General features: G+C 44.5%; 1 protein-coding gene across 3 annotated transcripts in view; it reads left to right on the top strand.

Annotated features, from left to right (window-relative positions):
• ZNF106 (zinc finger protein 106) overlaps positions 1-21491 on the top strand; it is a 387174-nt gene that overhangs the window by 104468 nt on the left and 261215 nt on the right. For all 3 annotated transcript variants that reach the window (XM_085627097.1, XM_085627096.1, XM_085627098.1), the window contains exons 4-5: positions 5579-5640; positions 12940-13137. In XM_085627097.1, coding sequence (XP_085483223.1) covers positions 5579-5640; positions 12940-13137 — 260 coding nt within the window. The remainder of the gene's footprint in view (positions 1-5578; positions 5641-12939; positions 13138-21491) is intronic.

The raw sequence follows: 21491 nt of genomic DNA, 5'->3' as shown, positions 1-21491 counted from the left end.
TCTGGTTTGCGCTGTATAAAACTTTATAAAATAAATTTAAATTTTTTTTTTTAATCCTGCCACTCGGGGGAAACTTTTTGCAGCATATCACACAGAGCAGCTGTTTGTTAGTGGTGGTATTAATGAGTTTGATCATTGTAATGATAATGAAGAGATGTGGGAGGTGGTGGTGGATAGTGATGAGTTGGAGGTGGCAGAGAGATGATGCGAAGAGAGCTGTGTTTATTGGGTAGACAAGGGAGGTCAAACTTGCACTCCAGTCCTGACAAAAGAACTTGAGGGCTACTTTCGTTGAAAATACATTGTTACTGTATCAAGTGCATATATGCAATAAAGAATTCAGTGTGTGATAATTGAGTGTATCTTTCAAATTTAAAATACTGCCTTGTGCATTGCAGTGTAAGCACTCAATAGGAGGCAGAAGGATACGTTAAACCATGAATAGCTTTAGGAGACCTATTCCTGACGAGAGAGAACACCTTATGGTAGTAACAATAGGTTCTTGCTGACGGCTACACTGCCTTGAAAGTCCAAAAGGCAGACCTAAACCAATCAAGAACAATGTAATAATATAAAAATGACACGCTAATAATTTAAAATCAGATAAGAGAGAGAAATAACAATGTTATAGGCTCAAAAGACACACCAATGATTAAAATCCGATAAAGAGAGAAAGTGTCACTGAACATCAATGTTAGCGGTAGGCTGGGATCAACTTACAATTTCAGGCTGACCAAGATGAAGAAGAGAATTGGGTAAGCCTAGCAGGTTACTTTTTTGGTTCGCAGAATCCTTCATCAGGGAAAAGCAATGTGTTAAAGTTTTCCTCAGATTTGGATATGTTGTTGTCAAGCTCCTGCTTGAGTCTTCAGTTTTGGTGCCAAAAGCTCAAAGCAGGACAAAGTTGGATTTTTTAGCTGATGAAGTTGTTTTCAGTGCCATTCTTTTGTATCTCAAAATCCACTAGCTTGACCAGCTTGGATGGGGAGCACATGTAGAAATCCAAGAGGCTATATGTCTTTCCCATGGCGCACTTTTTTGCTCATTTTCTTTGAAATAAAATACTTGATCGGAACAAACCTGGAAATATTGTCTGCTAAGGATGCACCCTCAGTACCTTGCCTTGTTTCTTTTGAGCTTGAAAAATGAGGCAAGCCCCAAATTTTTCCTGATCATTAGAAAGTCACTATTTGTCTTTCTTCCAGCCCTTAGATCTTCAGGGCAAGCTTCAAGGCACCAAATCTCTGTCCAGCTAGAGCTCCTTTCTAGTCCATTGCTTTCAGCAGCTGTGTCTTCTTATAGGTAAAGCCCTTTTGTCTCATGTCCTTTTAGCAGTGAACATGATGCTAATCAGATGACCCTTCAGAGCAGTGCCAGTCCTAGGGTGCCTGTAGGAAGCTTTCAGTGTTCTTTTTCTAGTCGGACAGTAACTTCCTCTTCTTACATGTTATTTTCCAGGTTCATGAATCTTCTGTTGGGGGTGATCAGGTGCCATCCTTATCCTGTGCTCTGACCAGTCATTGGTTAATTGTGGAGATGTGAATTCCTAGCCCCCCAAAACCCAACCTACTTTTACTGCACTTCATTTTCCAACTTCCTGCTTAATTCAAGCTGGACATAGCCACCTACCTTCCTCAGGTGTCTGGTATTCCATTTGAAACAAATCTTTATTGAAATTAGGGCACTCATCTATTTCTGTGCTGGAATATGTTTTCCCTTCTGCTCAGCACACATCTTGAGATTCTGAGGGGCTTGTTAAAGAAATAGATTCAGCGACAGGACACCCTTGGGTATAAGTGCGCTTTATAAGCTCCTAAGAATAATAATTTCCTTGGTCCCCTCATTTGGGCTTTTCACCTCAAAAGGAACAACTGTTGTGGCAGCCCTTTGTGTTGTCATCTGTTCCTGGTCCTTCACAGAGAACTAATCCTTGGTTGGTGCTCACTTTTGACACCAGTTAAGCCTTCCTGTCCACAGAAGCAGTTCCATTCTGGAGGGGCCATTCATTAATACTGGGATGTTTGTGGTCTATGGAGTGGGACATCCAGGCCTCTGGTTTTAATACAATGTTCTCTCAGGCAGGACAAAGTACACTTTTAAGTTGCTTTTCCACTATAGGTATCAAAAATGCAGGGGCGGCTCCTCCATTGTGGTGGAGGAGTGTCGCCCAACTGCTTTCTCGCAATGCGAGAAGCAGAAACATACATTTGTAAAACTACCATTTTATGTTTCTGCGTCTCGCACTGCGATAAAGCAGAAGGGTTTGGCTGGGGGTGGGTGCTGGGGCGGGTCTGCTGGAGGGCAGGGGAGGAGTGGCTAGCCCAATGCAGCGGGCCCTGACTGTTTGGTCGGCCCACTGGGGCCGACCAAACCAGTCATGCGCACTGCCCCTTTTCTCCATGTAGGCTGCACGCAGCCTACATGGAGAAAATGGCCTCCCCATAGGCGCACGGCTGGGCGCCGTACCCACCAATCACAACGCTGGCATTGCAGCGTTGTGATTGGCTTGCGGAAGGGGAGGGAGGCTCCCTGCTTTCTGTTCCCAGGACCCGGCCAAAGAGCTGAGACAGTGCGGGACTCTGGAAGGTAAGTTTATTATTATTTTTTTTTAATTTTTTTTTTTATTAAATTCGACCCACCCGTGAGTCATGCCGGTCACCAGTGCAAAAATGTGTCTTTACCATTGAACTAAATTTCTAATAATAAGTGAAACATTGATTTGAAGTATATCTCCACTATTTTCTCAAGCTGAGTTATGAAAATCTATTTTTATTTACAATCGGGTCTGGTAATGGAAAATGTAGTGTGGGCAACGCAATGACACACACAGCTTTTGGCTATTGCTAGCGTTGGGCAAACACTTTCCTTTATATTTAGTATGCTCTACTGTTATTAAGGACTCAACCCCATGGGCTTAGAAGGCTGTATTATACTGTGTGAGATGTCACCTGAAAGTTTGGCTAGCTTAGATGATGTGTGCATCTGTCTGTAAGCACAAAGAAGAAGCTGTGTAACAGTGCTCTGAGAGTTTTAATCATGCGGCCAAATCTAGCATATTCAGTTCAAGTTTTTGTTTAAGTAAAATGTACTACTAGAGTTTCCTGTTCACCTTGTCAACTAAAGATGCAGAACATCAACTGGGGCACGGGGCACCCTTTCCCCTTACAGAGGTGCATATTGCGATATGGGTAGATGCATTTACAAGGTTGTTTGGAGCACTGATTGGTATCACAGGATGAGGACTACATTTTGGGATATGGTTTAGACGTATTTCTAGCTGTAATACCGCCAGAGCAGTGGAGTTTGGAACGAAGTGGAGTAATCCTGTAAAAGGCTACAGGCTGGGTCAATGAGAGCGATTGGCAACTTATAACTTCAAGAGAACTGTGACCCTTGACATCTATGAAATGCTGTGTGCGGGGTAGAGTACATTGTTGTCTTCGGCCAAAGTGTCTGTCCATCTGCTGCTGGTTGTGCAAGCCAGCAAAGGGTCACTGGCATTACTTGAAGGTTCCTAAGAAATCTGTTTTATGCGCTCTCAAGCTAACTGTGTGTTCTCTGAATACATGTAACGTCTGCAAATCTACTGTTACATGAGATCACTGATACATTTTAACAGTGCTGCTAATAATTTATTACTGCTACCAAATAAATTGCACTATAACCACATTTGCTTGGGTGAGCCTTGTTTTTACATGGTCATTCCCATTTACCGTATTTAAAAGAACATGCGTGGATTGGTGATGATCCTATTCACACCTCTCCTGGCAGGCATTCTAGCACCACAAATTGGTGATTATGCGATATTGAGTGCTTTTCAGTGTGGTTTTCCCTGATTGAGGGAAACAAACTGCTGACATTTTCTTCCTGCTCTGAGCAGATCGAAGGAGAGGTCCCATGGGGTGTGAGTTGAAAGGTCTGGGCAGACTTGAACTTTGTCTGCTCACACTGTGATGTTGCAGGGAATGGGCTAGGGATGGATTGTGATATTGCTCACAGTCCCTTCAGCTTCTAACCCAGTCAGGTGTCTCAAGCCCAGAATTCTTGGATCTGGAGTTTGTGCTCAGAATTGCAGGTGGCAGAATTAAGCCACTCTTAATCAGGGGCATAAGGTGGTGCCTTAGCTAACGTATAACAGTAGGTTTCCTTCATGGTGAAGAATTTTTCTTTGTCATTTGCCACTATTTTGGTTTTAAAATTGCAGGTGAGCCAGAGCACAATGGTGTTCTTTGATGCCATACACTTTAGTTACATATAGGGCTGCTGTAAATACCCTCCACGCCAGTGGTGCAAGTTACTATGCCCTTATTAGAAAGTTAAATAAACAAATAGGGCGTAACCAATTTAAAAGCATCGTTTAGTGACCTAGCATATATTCTAGCCCTGAATGGCAGTGTCACAGTGCAGAGAGTCATAAAAGCAGCAAAACCAAAGTCCGTAAACGTCGGAAATTCCAAGGAAACTATGCTGAAACGTTGTATTGCTAACTACTCTATGGTACTAGAACAAATACGGCATATTTGTTTCTGGCCATACTTGGGATCTTGGGCCAGTGAGTTGCCCAAAGACACAGATTCTGAAAACGATTCCACAAGTAGGAGCTGATGCATCAGCATTGAGATGTCAATTAGGATTAACTAGCAATTCACTCAAAATTCAGCCAAAATGCCATTAAGGCAGAGCCCCATGCCAGACGTTCTAAGCCCGTCCTATAGGAACACTTGAATTACTCCTCAACCATGTATTGTAGAAAGTTAGGGTATTTACCGGAGAAAGACATTTTATAAATGCTCGGTTGTTTCAATGCCCAATAATGAAAGTTGGAGCAGAATTAGAACCATTGTACACTGTTACTTGCCACACCCCTTACTGGCCTCCTGCAATACCATCTATGTACTTGATTCTAAGCAAGGATGCAACATCCCTTGTACTTTGATTTCAATAACTTTTGATCCTTCTGAATTAGAAACTGTTTGTTGTGGCCAATTTCATATTTACATCAAACACAGTATCATAATCGCATTCCTTGACTGTCTGGAACATGGTGGATATTGAAGAAGGTGTTAGGGGATGCTGAACATCTCTGTATAAGCTAAATCTTATGTCAATATCAAACAACACATTTATTATGGGTGACGCACGTCTATTACTTTTCACATTATATCAGTTGGCATATTCTGATAGTTGTCTCTGACTGGCTCGTAAAAGCATGTTTCAGCAATGTGAAATTTGATTTAAAAATTGTGTAGGTTTCCTGTGGACATGCTAACTTCACGTATTTAATAAGTATTTCAATGTATTATTTTAACTTATTAAGCTCCCGTCCCCTTGAAAGGTAACCATAAATGTTTTCTATGTATTTCAAGAGCTGCATTTTGTCTTCATCATGTGTTCATCACAGAGTGTGATGAAAAGTGCAGCTGTCTGTGCTTTCATGACTAGGAAACCAGGCCCATTCACAACACGACAGCTGCTCCTTGCAGAAAAGCATGCCTGTTTTAATTGTCAGATCTTTTCTATCCTTGCTTGAAGTGAGCAGCTGTTCCTTGCCAGTCTTAACTCTTCCTTTCTGTCCTAGGAGATGGATGAACACATGAGGAGCATGCTTCACCACCGAGAACTTGAAAATCTAAAGGGCAGGTACATCATTGTTTGCCTTATTAACTCTTCATGGTCAGTGAAAAGCGGAAGACCTGTATTTTATGTCTCTCTCTTTCACAGTGCAATGTTAGACATCAAACCTAAGGTGTGTTTTTTCTTTTTAACTTCTGTTCGTAAGATTGAGACATATCATTACTCTACTTGTTTCGTGACAGTGTGGATTTCTGTGCTAAGAATTGTTTTAACTATTTTCACGCAGAAACAACACCGAAAATGATGACTGAGCATTGGTACTTTTTTGTCAGTGGCAGAGAGAGAGAGGCACACACATTTCCATTATATGTTTAGGTGATCAAAGGCTCATGCTGTGCTTCTATTAAGCCTACTCACCACTAATGGTCACTTATGCAGCCTGTTTAATGTGAAATACCTTGACAACTGATTCTTCAGACATGGCTGCTACCTTTAAATGTTCCTGTTATCAGGCACCAGACTCTGGTATTGGAAGCCTCTTAGTGTTGTGACCCCAAACTATGATAGATAGCTTTTGGTGTACAATACTAGGGAGTTGAGGGATCCCCTTTTCAACCATTTATACATATAATGTGGGAGCACGCAGGTTTTACTTGGCCAGCCTCCATTGTCATTCCAGCACATTCCCCCGAATGGCCATACTCGGGAATAACTCCCACTCCGAACAAAAAGCAAAATACCTTGCTGTTTATAATTGCCCACTTTTTTATAAGTCATGGTGGTGAAAACTTGCATGTCCCACCTGAAAACCATTTGCAAATACATAATACGTGTCAGTCAACAGGCTTCTATACCATCCCATTTAGGCTGTTGAGCGCACTTTACATAGTAAGCAAGTGGAATCTGTGACAATCGACTGCACACTGCAGCACGTTGGCCTTGAACTGGACTTAAGGTAGAAAGAGAAATTCACTTTTTTTTTTTTTTTTTTTTTTTACATTTGCACCTGTAGAAGGGGTACTATGAATTTGTGCAGATTTACTTCTTTTTAGAATTCATAAATACTTCCAGTAGTTCGCCTTGATGGCTGCAGCAGATGCAGGTTTTTAGGCATACTATGGGGTATGACAAAAACCCAACATCAACAGGCACAACTTCCAAGAAGGGATGAAAGCTGTCGCCACCTGGGTGAAGAAAACCTGCCGGAAACAACTCTGAGAAAACAGAAGTCCTCGTCCTTGGCTCCACCCCCTCCACGTGGGGCGACACCTGGTGGCCCTCTGCCCTCTGAAACCCCCAAATCCCAACAGATTATACACAAAACCTCTGCATCATACTTGGCTCATCGCTCACAATGAACCACCAGATCAACACCATATCCTCTGCCTGCTTCAGCACCCTCCGCATACTCCGAAAAAACGTTCAGATGGTTCTCATCTGAGTCCAAAAAAATGGTCACTCACGTCCTCATAAGTAGCAGACTGGACTACGGTAACGCTCTCTATGCCGGAATCAACAAGTAACTACTTCGCAAACTCCAGACCGTCGAACGCCTCAGCCAGACTGATCCTAGACATCCCCCCCGTCAAACCTACATCACCCAACACCTCCGCGATCTCCACTGGCTCCCCATCGAAAGACGAATAACCTTCAAGCTCCTCACTCACGCACGCAAGGACCTCAACATCGGACCAGTATACGTAAACAGCCTCACCTTCCATGCACCCGAGAGACACCTCCAATCAGCTGACCTCTCTCTGGTCAATATCCCATGCATCTACAAGACCAGAATAGGAGGAAAGTCCTTCTCCTACCACGCAGCCAGGGCCTGGAACAACCTCCACCTCCAGCAAGTCCCTACACTGCTCCAGTTCAGGAAGGACCTCAAGACCTGGCTCTCAACAGAGCCCCCAACCTACGCCTTGAGACCCCTGCGCTTTACCAACCCTCATTGATTGATTGATTTGACATATTCCTCAGGTTCTCATTTTCCAAATGTGTACTTCTACTTAGGGTCTGACTAGGGCGATGGTGTCCAATGTGCAAGTGCACATCTCTTTCAAGTTTGGAGGTGATCCGTTCCCCTCCACATCCTGGAAGTTAGTTAATACAGCTCTTTACTGGGGTAAATCTCTGACTGTTACCGCTGTGAGAAGGGGACTGAAAGAATGCCAGCAAATGTAGAAGTCCATTGGCATTTACAAACTGACAGGGCTAACTGTGCCTTGTTTCATCTGCTTACTACTCTTCGTCTGTAATTTAAGACCGCATTTTTCTGCACACATGATGGAACAGTATGCTGTGTTAAACCCATTTAGACCTGGCAAGATTAATTTTGCGATGTTCTAGTAGGCTTATATGAACAAAACATCGATTTATGTCCAAAAATTTCAAGGGGTTTAACTTAGTGCCCACATGCCACTTTAGGGTTACTTTAGTGTAACAGTACCACAGTGTTATTTGAATTGTCAGAATGAGCTATTCATTTAAAATGTACATTATTTTCGATTTCATGGCTGCGTGGGAAGGAAAATTGGCAAGTTGCCCTGTCGGCTACATCCAGGCTGGCTTCACGGTAACTAAGGAAGTGAAGCCAGTATTTTCACTGGAGGTTTAATGTGAAGATATATTTAGGTGGAATATTTAGTGTTGTGGGTTATTGAATACGGTGGGTCACATGCTGTTAAAGTTGATCCTTTCTACAGGGTCATGCCCCTATCTAGCTTTATATATCAAATCCCCTAGATCCATTTGTAGGCAACTTTGAATCGTTTGAAGGTGTGTTTAAATAGCTCTTGTTTCAGGAATTTGGCAAGGAATTGGTGGTGTGACTTGTTCTGACGGGCAGACCGAAGCTTTTCCGGAGTCTGGAATGTTGTTCCCCAAGTCCTTCCACTATGTTTCTGCAACGTGAACTCTGTTTACAGATGATCTGTGAGTTTGCTTAACTGAGATTCTTTCTTGATGTGTGATGATGCACCAGTGTCTGTGTGAGCATCCTTGCTCTGTCCATTATGCCCAGAACCTTGACCTTAATCATGGCTTCTTAGCTTTGATCCTGATATGACTAGATTTTGTTTTTGGAGGCCTATTAATGAGTAGTCCAATTGTGCCATGATGAAGGCCAAGGGTCTTGTCAACTTCTCCCATTGAGCCTTTAGGAGTAGAGGGATCTTGTAGAACATGGATAAATAAAAGCTAGTTCCTTTGTTCACCTTGTTTGTTTGGATGTATAAAGGTCAGACCTGAACCAAGAAACATCCAGCAGATTCGTGGTTTTCGTCACTGGGGCAAAGTGAAGACCCGAATGTTGTGGGACATGTGAATGTGACTGCTTTGACCCCCCTTTTTCCCAGACTAAATCTCTGTTTTGGAAACATTGAGGAAAAGATAGCTTTCCTCATGACTTGGTGAACCTAGTTCAGGCAGTCTGTTAGATGGTCTGACTTCACACTTTATACTCCAGTAAAAAGTGGATATGGGTTTCATCAACTTGCATTTGAAATTGGCGCTGGTTCTGAAAGGTTCTGATTGCTCATGGTATTGGAGTGGTAGAGAAGCATTGAGATTTAGGGTCTCCTATTAAGAAACGCTTGAAAGGTTGAACACTGAACAACTGTCAACAATGAAACTGGATCAATTTGCAAAGCTAAGAAGACAGAGAGAGCAGGCTTATTTTCTGTTCAAGATGGGTTATGGAGTCACTAAGAGTGATACAAAGTGGGACAGATAAATTGGATGAGATCTAGAATTTCCAGGGCCTGTGGGAAGGTAAATTTAACTATTTCGTTTGAATATGGACGAAAAGAAGGTGTATATATGAGAATAGCAAAAGGGGCAATACTTATGATAAGTAGATTGCACCCTAAGCATAGAAAAAGCATAAATATTGTACAGAAAATGGTGACCTGTAGATTGGAAGCAGATGATCCTAAGATATTGTTAAGGAATTACATTTGTGATCTGATTTTCGTTTATTGATTTATAATATGATTAGCTTGCTCTATTTGCATTTCCTGAAGAACTGCATTATTTGCGTGCGTGCGTGACAGTCTAACTTCTGTTACTTGCAGCATATATTGCACAACTGAGCATACAAGTCAAGGTGTGGCCTATGTTCTTAAACCAGTGAGGATGTTCTTAAGTGCCAATCCAAATTCAGCGTGAACTGCTGTGCATTCTGCAGTCGCCCACTCCTAGAGTAATAGGCAGCAGAATAGATCCAGGGCGTGCATTGCCTTGCCTGACATGGTCGCTGAATGCTTGTGGAAGAAGAGTTCTTTCCATACTGAGGGGGGTGGGATTCTTGGCGGGTCTGTACAGATCGGAAGCGATGTGCCATGATGTGGATGGAATGTGGAGAGAATGCAAGAAGCCTCCTTTGAACATTTCCTGGCTTCAAAATGTTTGTGGGGGAAGAAACCCCGTAGGAATTTTGTGGAAAGCATGTAATCAATCAGTGCAGGTCATCCCTCTAATCATTTTCGCAGTGAGAGTGGAATTCAGTAACCAATGTGTAGTAAAGATTACTAATATATAGACAGCACAAACAATTGCATTTTAATAATTGAACATTTTCAGCTCATTCAACTGATTCATCCTGTAAGGTGTTGGGAATAGGATTGCCTCCTTTCCAGGAGAAACATCCTAGCCATTTGCTGTTGCTTTAAGAGCTTGGACATGATACTAAAGAGGTTTAAATAGGAAGTTAAGTAAAATGGCATGAATTTATTTGTAACATGACTTTTTTGAATTTGTTTACTTTAATTAATTGTTAGGGATCCATAGCGCCGCCCTAGAACATATTTAAAAGTGCTTTCTGTTCATATTTGCTGTTTGATATACAGACAAGGGTTAAAAATACAAGCTTCAAGTGATCTTGCCTTTTTTTGCTTACTTGAGAGTGTACTCGAAAGCTGGTTGCTTCCGTGTTTACCACATCTTATGACTGACATCTTAAAGACCCCCACCCAGTGCAGATGTAACTAACTTATGTTGTCAACATTCTTTATTTTTTAGAAAGACCGATTGGTCCCTTGTACCTATCCTTTGTTCCTCTCTACCATTCTATTGTCTGGGTTTCAGATGAGTTAGGTGATGCTACATGATGTGCTTTGCAGGAAACACATTAACCCCCTTCTACTTTGATTCAAAATTGGGACTTGAAAAGCACTGGTCTCTCCAGCAAAGGTGTTAAACTCCAGAGATATCTTACCACTATGTATATTCTCTGTTATTTACTGGGCACACACGTATTTCTGCAGCAGGTGCCTTAACCCCATAAGATCTTTTACAATGCAGACTTTGCAACCATTTAAGCATAACCTATTTAGTGAGGTGGTTCTCCTTGTTGCCAATTTCTTTGTGGGAGACTTTTAAAAAAGAAATTATAAGCTGAGACCCAGATTTTGCGTCGGGTTGCATCACTTTTTTGGCACAACTGTGGCGTAAAATCTTATCCGGTAATGCCCTTGCATGTATTCACAATAGACCTGCTAAACATTTGTGTGAGGTGTTAAGATCTGATGTCCCTTCTTTTGACGTAATGGGTGATGCGACTTCCTGTAATGCCCTGTGCGATTTTCTGCGCTGTGATGTCACGTGTTGTGATGTCACATGCTATGATGGCACTTGCATACTGCCTAGTTCTGTTTTTTAGGACTTGCGCCCAGGGAAAGGCCTTATTGGTAATGCTTAATTTCACCATGCTCTTTTTTTATTAAAAATTAGCCTTGCTAGGTTAATTCTCAAATGATTGCTTCGTCCCTTGTCCTGTCGGTCTGCTGTCTGTTGGGTTAGATGTACTGTAAGTACTAGTTAATTACCGTGGAGGAATGCCTCTCCTGCTGGACGTCCTTCGTTCTTCCAGTCTGCTGATGATCCGCCCCTCCATCCCTCGGTCTATACCCTCTTTGTGTACACATGTCCCGGGCATCCCCTAGGTGCAGAGACCATGATGTTGCCTCCCTCAGATCAGATGCTGCAGATAATTTGCGGTTTGATTTTGCCCTGTTTGTGAGAACTAGAGAGAACTTTCCGCACTACACTTTTCCAATCTGTTTCCAGTTCTAGGGTTGTCTTTCCCGGACCCCGTGGCTTATGTGAGCCTACGCATGTGGTATGTTCTATGTTCAGCAGTGGCCTTGTGTGGGACTTTGCAAAACATGTATTCGCTCTTAGAATTGCTTTCAGTAGGGCTTCTCGTGCCGGGAGGGGCTGCAGCTCTGCTAGCCTGGGTCAGACAGGCAGGCATGACCTCTGTAAGTGCCCCCACGCTCATTCCCTGGGAAGTGTCTGTTCTAAAACTGTGGTGTTTGTTTGCCCTGTATCTAGGCCTTCAGAGGGGCCTGCCTGATGGCACACATTTTGTATTCCTCGAGTGGCTGCCTGCAGTTTGTGACCCACGGGATTCCTACAGGCAGGAAAACCGTACGGTCGGTCACCGTACATTTCCTGAAACTAGATAGCGAGTTCAATACCCAGTCGTGAAAATGACACCTGTTGTTGCTTGAAATATCACGCCTTGCGATGTCAACGAATGTCATTTTATGCTGTTTTAGATTTGGATGGTTGAAGCGCTGCAAGCATGCTTGGTCTTGGTCTAACAACCAACCAGCCCAGTGCCCACCTTTAAATAGGGCACCCTTTTCCTCCGGTCCTCGAGCGGCCCTGCAGTATATCCGTTCACTCCTTGACGGGTGAGGAGCACAAGCTAAACTGCATTTGTTTTTTTAGATAAGCACGCTGCAGCAGAACTGGCCCTCGTGCCGTCCCAAAAAAGTAGGCCTCGCTGGAGGCGCCCCCTCATCGGCCGGAGTGTTGGGATTCCGGGCGGAAGCCCAGCTGTCCTTTGCTCCAGTTACACGCGCCTCTCATAGGCTGCCTACCCTTGTACCCGGCCCTCGGCGCGCGCAGGGCGCATGCGCCAGCACCGGGCATAAATGTAGACCCTGTCGCCAGGCTGCCTCAGCAGCTGGCGGCATGGAGGTGACTCGGAGCAGCAGCCGCTAGCTGCTCCACAAGCTCCCCAACTCAGCCTCCTCGTCTTCCTCTCCTCTGTTTGAAACACAACAATTTAAGAAGATTCTTTTTTTTTTTTTTAAGAAAAAAACCTACATTTCTTCCAAGATTTTACCTCTTAGTTGTTGGAGAACGACCTTTCAAATTTGACGACTTTTGCAAATGTGGAAAGCGCATTTCTATATCTGATTATACCACATGCCACTCAAGACGCGACATTTAGCAGCAGACCAAGTTTGGCACGAGGCCGCCGAGTTTTGAAGTAATCACAGCGCCGGCTTGTCTTTTCTGGCCTGCCATGCCCGTGGGAAGAATTGAGTGTCCCCTCTCTGCTTCTCTCCCCAGGGATAGTAGCCATGAGTGCCGGGTCTGCCAGGTGACGGTGGTGGGGCTGTCGACGTACGCCAAGCACATCTCCAGCCAGCTGCACAAAGACAACACCGATGCCTACGACCGAGAGGAGGAAGGCAACGAGGAGGCTGAGGAGGAGTACTTCGACCAGGAGCTTGTCCAGCTCATCAATCAGCGAAAGGAACAAAACAGGTAGGAAGCTTCATGTTGTGAAAGCAACTCGGGGCTACTTTTGGGCAGCGAAGATGCGTGCCCAGACTTCTGAATGACATTGCTTGTGTCTGCTTTGTACAGTTTAGCTTGACTGATGGAGTATGAAACCACATTTCGGTTTAATGGAAATTTGTTTGAAGTTGTTCCTACTTGTAAAAAAACCCGAGAATTGATGAACTGTAATGCTGATCCAGCTACCCACTCCTTCTGTGGTCCCAGTATTCCTGCAAAATAACATTTATGTGACGATTTCATTATACAGTATTTCAAAGAAGAGAGGCAGACACTAACATGATTACAATTTTAATAATGAAAATTATTAGGTGTGCAATGCAAGCAGCTCTAACGTAGTACTTCAACATTCGAAGCTTCCCTCCACAGACAGACTGTTCTACACAAGTAAAAGCCTGGAGTTGGAGGTCCTGCTTCTCCATCTAGAGCCCTAAGCACAATAGGGTCAGGTGGGGACAGTTTGGGGAACTTAGGTGGGGTACGTCTGGTGTATATTGTTGATGTTACATTATATTCTCCCTAGAAGGTCCGATTAAGTAATTGCTTCTCGAAATAAAAGACTGGAGTCCTAACCTTACATCCTAGTCTCATGCTAACATTTATGCCCTTTGAGTGTCCCTGCTCACTAATTTTAAGGTGAGTCGCATTATTGTGAAGAACATATTGAAGTATTGTCCTTTCACTGGGCCATTCTGCCTTGTAGCTGGTATGTTTGGGTGTGTTTGCATAGGTCCTTTGTTACTTGTGTGATCCTGTAGTAATAGACCAGCAAGTGACAGTGGTGTTTTGACATTGTATTTGGTTGTGTTTCTTTTTGTTTAGAGAAAAGTCATATTGTCATAGAAAACTGTTTCAAATGCACAATTCTTTTATGCACACAAATACGTGAGAACATTGTGGCGGTTCTGCTGGTGGCAGTGATGGTAGCAGTGGTCATACTAATGTTGGTTGTGAAGGTGGTAGTACGGTCAGTGATGGTAGTAGTTTAGATAGTGGAGGAAGTAGTTGTGAGAGTGGCTGTAGATGTAGCAGTGATTGTAATGTTGGCATTAGTGGCAGAGTTGATGGGGTAGTGGTGATGATGGTGGTAGTTGTGGTGATGACGATGGGACTTCTGGTGATATTGATGCTAGTGGTGGGTTATTGTGATGATAATAGTTATGTTGGTGAGAGTTGGCATGATAGCGCAGTGTTCGTTTTGGTGAGTGTGGCGATAGTGATTTTGGGGTGGAGGTGTTGCAGTGCTGTATAGAGTGATACTACTTGAACCCAGGATCATAAAAACACTAGGTGGTGTATGCCAAGATGGAAAGGTTCTGTGAGAGCCCCAGGAAGGAACAGCAGGGGGTGCTGCAGGCCTGAAGTGTGGTTCACAGAAATTACATTAAGAACAATTGATCGACGGAATTCTGACACTTTTCAAACCACCCTCCCCGCCCCCACCACCCCCAGTCAAGAGATCTGGGTTCAATCCAACATTTTTTTGCCTCAGTTTGGACCCAGCCAAAAGCAAATCAGTCTTGACCCTGTCTCTCATGGGAACAGTCCAGCCCGAACTGCCAGGCCAGTTCCTCCGTGGACCGGTTGCATTTCAGTGTGGTGCAGTGTCAAAATAAGTGCAGCATCATTTCAGCTTTGAAAGCAGTTGTGTGCAGTGCACAAGATAGACTCCAACAACTGCAAATAGTGAGGTCTTTGCGTCGAAAGAGAAGCAATAAAAGAGACGTTTCAGGCGTTGAAAAACACCCATTGTGCCACAATCGGAATCCAGTTTGAGCTGCTTTCAAATGTAATGTATGGCCACTATCTGCAAAGCTCTTGTGTGGAAACAGATTCTCTTGACAGCGCTTGAACGGCATACCTTGCACATAGGTGGCTGCTATGACTGCTTATGCTTCAGGCCCTGTGGGAGCGAGAGGTACTGCTATATTGAGTTGATTTGAAGTCTTGATATTTGCCGCGCCTGAAAATGTGGAATAAATCTGGAGCCAGGGCCTTGCGTAGACCATGCGCTGTGAGGTTCATTGTTGCACCTGTGCACTTAGTTCAGCCTGTCATCGAAGTAAATAAAACGTAAATTATTTCCACCAGTCTCTTCTAGAAAATGTGTTGGTCATGATTATTGAAAACAATGCTCCTTGTCTGGGTTCATACCACAAAGGAGCCAACAAAACGAAAACCAGTCTAACCAATCACGACACAAAAGCAATTTAAGTTTCCTGTTTGTTAATATGTATTTAGTAATAAATAATTACATTACATAAGTGCATTACCTGCTGTGTATGAGCAGTTGGAATAATTCAGGAGATCGATACAGCACATGGAATGCCAGGTGTGTTGTGACGTTTGTCTTACCTACGCATGCAAAGAAGCCTTTCATCCTTGTGAATAAAAGGTCTATTGTACTCACTAACTTGATACAGCCTCTCACAGTGTGGGTGAGTGTATGCTGCTAACCGAGAAAGGCTCTCACCGAAAGCGAAACCAAAGTTGTGTTTTGAGACAGCATGATCATGATGTATACAGCCTTAGGCCTGGGCGGAGTTGCGGAACTCCACAAAGTGACAGAAATACTCCGCAAACCCACTGGGAGTTCCGCTAGCGGCAGAGTGCCTTACCTTGCACCGTTCTCGTTGATTTTTAGCTTCGGGTGTTTGTACTGCGCTGTAAAATCAGCGCGAATGGCATCACATGCAGCGCAAAAGGGCGCTGCTTCTTTCTGCCGTTCGAGTAGAAGTTCTACTCAGGTGGCAGCTGCCTCAAAACAAACAGAAGGTTTCTCAACGCGAGCACAATGCCGTCCCTTTTATGCCCTTTATGCGCTATATTATTTGACACCTTCGCATCCAGTGTCAATGAAAGAAGAAATGTCCGCGTGTTGACAAATACATTTAACTGGGTATGTGGCCTGTTAGGGTTCCCGCATTTATTTAGAAAGGGAAATAATGTAAATTCGATCTATGCTTAAATAATATATCCTAGCTAAAGAGCTACAATTAACAGGTGAACCATGACAAGAGATGAAAATTCCAATAGAGGGGCTATACGGATGTCCTGCATGAGAGCTAATCGTAAGAGGTAGCATTATTCAGTGGCAGGCCTGAGGGCCTCCAAGCAGATGGTTTAGGCGATCGCATGTTTAATGGGTGAATAGGGAAAGGTGAAAAACACTCCTGAGTCCCAAGTGCTAATTCAAAGTTGCCAAAAAACAGGCACAGGGTTAAGATCCAGCGCCCTCTCTGTTAACGGTTCAACCATGCTTCCCACATGTACTGGTGAGGATCAGATAGGTCAGGGGTGAACTTCAGTTGTGACAAACAGTGCTCTTAAAGATGGTAGTGTATTTAAACACATTTTAAACAAAGAAATGCCGCTATCTTGTACTACTGTTCTCCAGTCACAGCCCTTCCTGTTTCCCAATCACAGAGATGGCAGATGGCACGAGGCAGTCGCAGCCCTGCTGGATGTCTTGTAACACAAATACTCTGTCCCAGCTTTTCTGTGAGCACAATCAAGCCATGACAGCCAAATCTACCAGATGCACTGCTGCAATTATTTCTTGCCCTGGTAAAAAACACCTTTCCAGTTGACATAAACCATCACATGCAACCACAGTTGTTACAGATAACCCATGTATCTCAGTCTAAGGCATGTGGATGATCAGTGTCACAGGTCCCCAGTCACAGCTCTTCCGCTTGATATTCACCAATATCTCCTCTTCCTAGCTCTGCCAGATGCCATATGCAAGTTACTGTGACTGCGTCACAGATCTATCATGTGGTTCACACCCCTATTTCCTGTCTGGTCGGTACAGGACGCGAAGGGCCTCTGTTTCTTAGCAACTGTCATGGCGATGTGAAGGTTATCGAATACCTGTAAGATGCCACCGGATGGGAGGAGTTTCCTGTTCGGGCTCTCCTCCTTGATGGCACTCCCAGGGGTGAAAACAAAGGAAGTTGGGGAAGGTCACCTTGGCATATGATCAGTCAGTTTGCTGCTTTCCTGTCCTAGGTCAGGCACTGAACAATGACATTATGGTTCCATCTTCATTGTACTGGAGAAAGCATAAAACCAGGTAGACTACTACAAGTGGTGAACTTCTCTTTTTTATGTGTTGTGTTTTAGCCATCAGCTGCTTTAGTTTGTTTTACATTTCTCAATTTAAAAAAAAAAGAAAAGCACATTATTTTTAAAATGTGAGAGCTTTGAAACAAAAGGCACGTCTTGAACGCAATGTGTAAAACAACTGTTTCAGATTTTCCTTGCAGAAACGACTGTTGCTGAGATTGAAGAAATAGACATTTTTTAAATAAACAACAACCGTGTCATTCATTCTCAGGGATCTAACAAAATTAGATAAATATTTTTAACTTGCCCCATCTTTATAACTTGTTTTTGGGGTATGAGTTATTCATTATCTTTAGAGTCAGTACCACTGCATTGCCAAGCTGTCAATCACCACATATTGTATCCCAGTACGTCTGTTTACACACATGAACCACCTCAATCTTCTATTCCAGTTCGAGCAGAGGTCTTTATCCACCGAGCAAAAGAGAGCATCAACCCTTAACAAGGAAGGTGGTAAGTGAGCAGTAGCGCGCTCCCCGCCTTTTGCATGCCATCTAGGCAGGCGCTAGTGTCGGAAAGTGACAAAGAAGCCAAATTGAGGAGTAGGTGTAATAGGGAAGAAGGATGCAGCACAATGACCAGAACTGCAGAACCAGGTTTGAGTTTCGGCATCAGCTCAATGCCCCTTGATCCTAGGCAAATCACCTACAGTAGAAATCATTGTATTAATGTGTACTTGTGTAATATAACTGGTGCTAATGTAAAGCGCTTCATGCCTTCGGGACCAGTCATGGTCGTGGCTATATAATACAAGAAAAATGGAAACAGTGGGAGTAGGCGAGAAATAGTACCTCAGTCACATCGGGAGCAGCGGATGGGCACAGAATTAATCTGTGCTTGGTCAATGCTCCGCAGAAGTGACCAGACATTACGTTACAACTGCAGTGGCCAATTGAGGAGGTTGTAAAGAAGACTGATGGAAAGCTAACAAATGGTAAGCAGTGGGTGTGCTCTAAGCCCTTTTTCTCATACAACCGTGTCCCATACAAGACAACGCACCTCGCACAGTCTAAAGATTTCTTCACCTACACACCATGCCCCTGGCACTGTGCTGGAGTCATTACCGGCTAGCATATCTGGTTATACTTAAGGCTTTTGATAGGGAACAGAATTTTATATCCCACTGCTTTTATTTATACTTTCAGTTTACATGCTGTAGTACTGGCAGTCTGCTGCCTTCGAACTTCTTCAAACCCGCAATGCTGGGAGTAGGTGGGAGGAAAAGTAAACAAAGCCTTATCCACTGAAAGAAATGAACAGAACTTGTCAAATATATTTGCAGATGGAACAGGCAGATTGCAGACGGCTAATCTCCATTAGAATCAAACTACTGTGTTCAGCAGCTCCGTTCTCCATTCTTGTCGGATCCAAATTAGTTTTAATCTGTCTAGTCTATGCAGAGAGCGCATTAACTGCGTGTGTCATTTTTTCTTTCATTTAACAAATGTGTTTGGAATTATCAGTTATTTGTCGGTCAGGCTGTGTTGCATGTAGATTTTAAAATGTGAAAGCAGTTTGAGAAAGTACACTTTGAGGCAGCAGAGAAAACTTTGTGATAATGTTTTTGGCCTCAAGTCAATCTGAGATTTTTGCTTGGAATGCAAAAAGTTTCTTTTAAAGTCTGTGGTTCCTCACTGCTTCTGCTTGTTAGTTCTGCCCTTGAGACAGCCGCTTTGTTGTAATAAAGAGAGAGCAAGCAGCGGGGGGAACAGGTGAAGCTGCGAAGCGGGAGGGTTTGGGGGATGGAGTAGGCACCCTCAGCATAAGCAGAAAACCTCTGAGGCTCATGTTGAGTACAAGACCACTCTCCCCACCGTGTCCCCATCGATGTAAAATCTTACAGCCTGATGGACACACAAACAAATCAAATCTAAATAATGCAATTCATCCCACACATGCGCCGCTGCAACTGGCGTGCTTTTTGGGGGAGATCAGCGCTATCAGTGGCAAAGCGAAACACGCCCAATCCCCCACAAAAGAAAGCCCAAAACCAAACCAATATCCTACCAAAAAAATGGCCAACTGACGTTCAACATCGAAAACTACAAAAAGATGAAAAAAAGGGGGAGAACAGGAAGATGTAAATATAATTGAGCTAGGGAGGGTGTTGGAGCTGGGGGAACAGGTTTCAAATCTGATTGGAGGCTCAACGTCATGTGATTGGTGCAAGGGAGGAGGTAGAGAGGGAGCATAGGCAGAACGAGGCAATGAAGAGAATGATGTGATGGATAGAATGGCTGACTCTGAAGCTCGAAACTGTGTCCGAACATGCGCGCCGATACATTCAGAGGGCAGGACAAAGCAAACAAGAAAAAAATGAAGTTGCCAAACACGCAAATAGGAGGGACAAATGCTGCATTAAAATGCAAGCATAGGCAAACTGTAACAGAGCAGAAAAACAAGAATTAAATAGTCCCCCAAAGAACAGATAAACATCCACAGAGTAATGATACTGTACTTGGTCCCTACTCCGCGGGAGTAACGGAAGAGAAAAACGAGGGACTAAACACTAGCAAGTAGGGTTTTTTTAAAGGACACTGACATAGACAAATGAAAAGCAGTGGCAAGCAATGAGCAGAGTTGAACCCTGTGAGCAAGTGCCATCTTTCTTGCATGGTATGCCCCCACTTTTTGCTGAATTGCTGAATGTACTTTGACTGAGTGTGCCCTGGACTCCTGCCAATCAGGTGCCCAGGGCCTATGTTCCTTCCCTAAAACACAAAACGCAAATTGGAAAACCCTGGCCACATGTCAGCCCCTGGTAAATGGTACCCTAGGTACCCAGAGCCTTGTGACCAGGGAAGGCCTCTAAGGGCTGCAGCACTCATTGTGCCACCCTTCGAGGCCCTGTACCCTTACACACACACACTGCCCTTGCAGGCTGAGTGTCTGGGTACAAGACAAAACAAAGAGTCGACATGGCACACATCCCTGTGTGCCATGCCCACCACCTACACTGCCATGGCATACATCAGCCACCCCTCTAGCTGGGTGCCCTGTGCCAATGGTGTGGGCACAGGAGCAGGAGCCCTGTGCCCCTACAGTACCCAGGTCCATTCCTGGGCACTGTAAGTGCAGTGCTGCCATTTAAGAGTACATGGAGCTGGGAGCTCGTCAAACACGAACTCCACAGCACCATAATGGCAACACTGAAGACTGAGAAGTTTGGTATCAAACTTCTCAGCACGTTAAACCCACACTGATGCCAGTGTGGGATTTAATGTACCATGCACCCCAGAGGGCATCTTAGAGATGCCCCCTAAAACCTAACCTACAATCCACGTCTGTTCTGAGGCTGCCTAGGCTGCCACACAGCAGACATGTTGCTGGACCCCTGGGTAGGAGAGCCCCTGCTCTCCTGGGTCTACAACAATGCACATCCTGGGCGAGGTGCTAAATCTCCTCCCCCAGGACGAGCAGGGGGAAGCTTCAAAGGCATGCCGCCTCTGTGAGCTTCCCCATGCCACTGCAACCCCCCACTCTGGCGGGAAGCTTGGCCGTAAACCCCAAATAAGGACAGGGGATGTGCCAGCCTGCCAACCCCACCCCTCAGGTGGTGGAGGCGTGCTGAAGCACATCTTGAAGATGGGAAGCCCTGCCCAATCAGGACTAGGCTACTGCCCCCCTCCCACAGGAGAGCGGCAGGATAGGGGGTGTACCCACCCCAGGACAGGGACCCATTGGTCCCTGCCCTTCACCTACCTGTAACGCCCCTAAATCTAGTATTTAGGGGCACCCTGAACCTTCCTTCCCCAGATTCTGAAATCCGAAGAAGAGCTAGAAGAAAGAAGACCTGCCCTGCAGCTGCTAAGAAGATGAAGACACCAACTGCTTTGGCCCCAGCCCTACCAGCCTGTCGACCCTCGAACCTGCTCTAACCCGGCATCTCTTGTGGCCAGCAACCTTACAAACCCCGGAGGACCTGGCTACCTTTTGACCCCCAACCGCGATCAACGGAGGGTTAGATTTCCCGACACCAAAAGGCACCCCTGCACCCGGCGCCCCACAGTCCCCTGTGCCCAATCCCGGGGTACCTACCTATCCTCCAACTACCCAACTTACCTCTCGAAGTGGTGGTGGCACCTGAAGAATCTTCGTCCCCGAGCTTGCAGTCTTTTTCTAAACAGGAGATTTTTCATTGAAATCAATTGAGCGCCCGAAGGCTCAAAAGCACCCTGCACCCAGCCGCCCGA

This window comes from Triturus cristatus, chromosome 9 (assembly GCF_964204655.1).
Source record: "Triturus cristatus chromosome 9, aTriCri1.1, whole genome shotgun sequence".
In the NCBI taxonomy this organism is placed as follows: domain Eukaryota; kingdom Metazoa; phylum Chordata; class Amphibia; order Caudata; family Salamandridae; genus Triturus; species Triturus cristatus.
The sequence above is the reverse complement of the archived record's forward strand: the minus strand, read 5'-3'. Positions and strand labels throughout refer to the sequence as shown.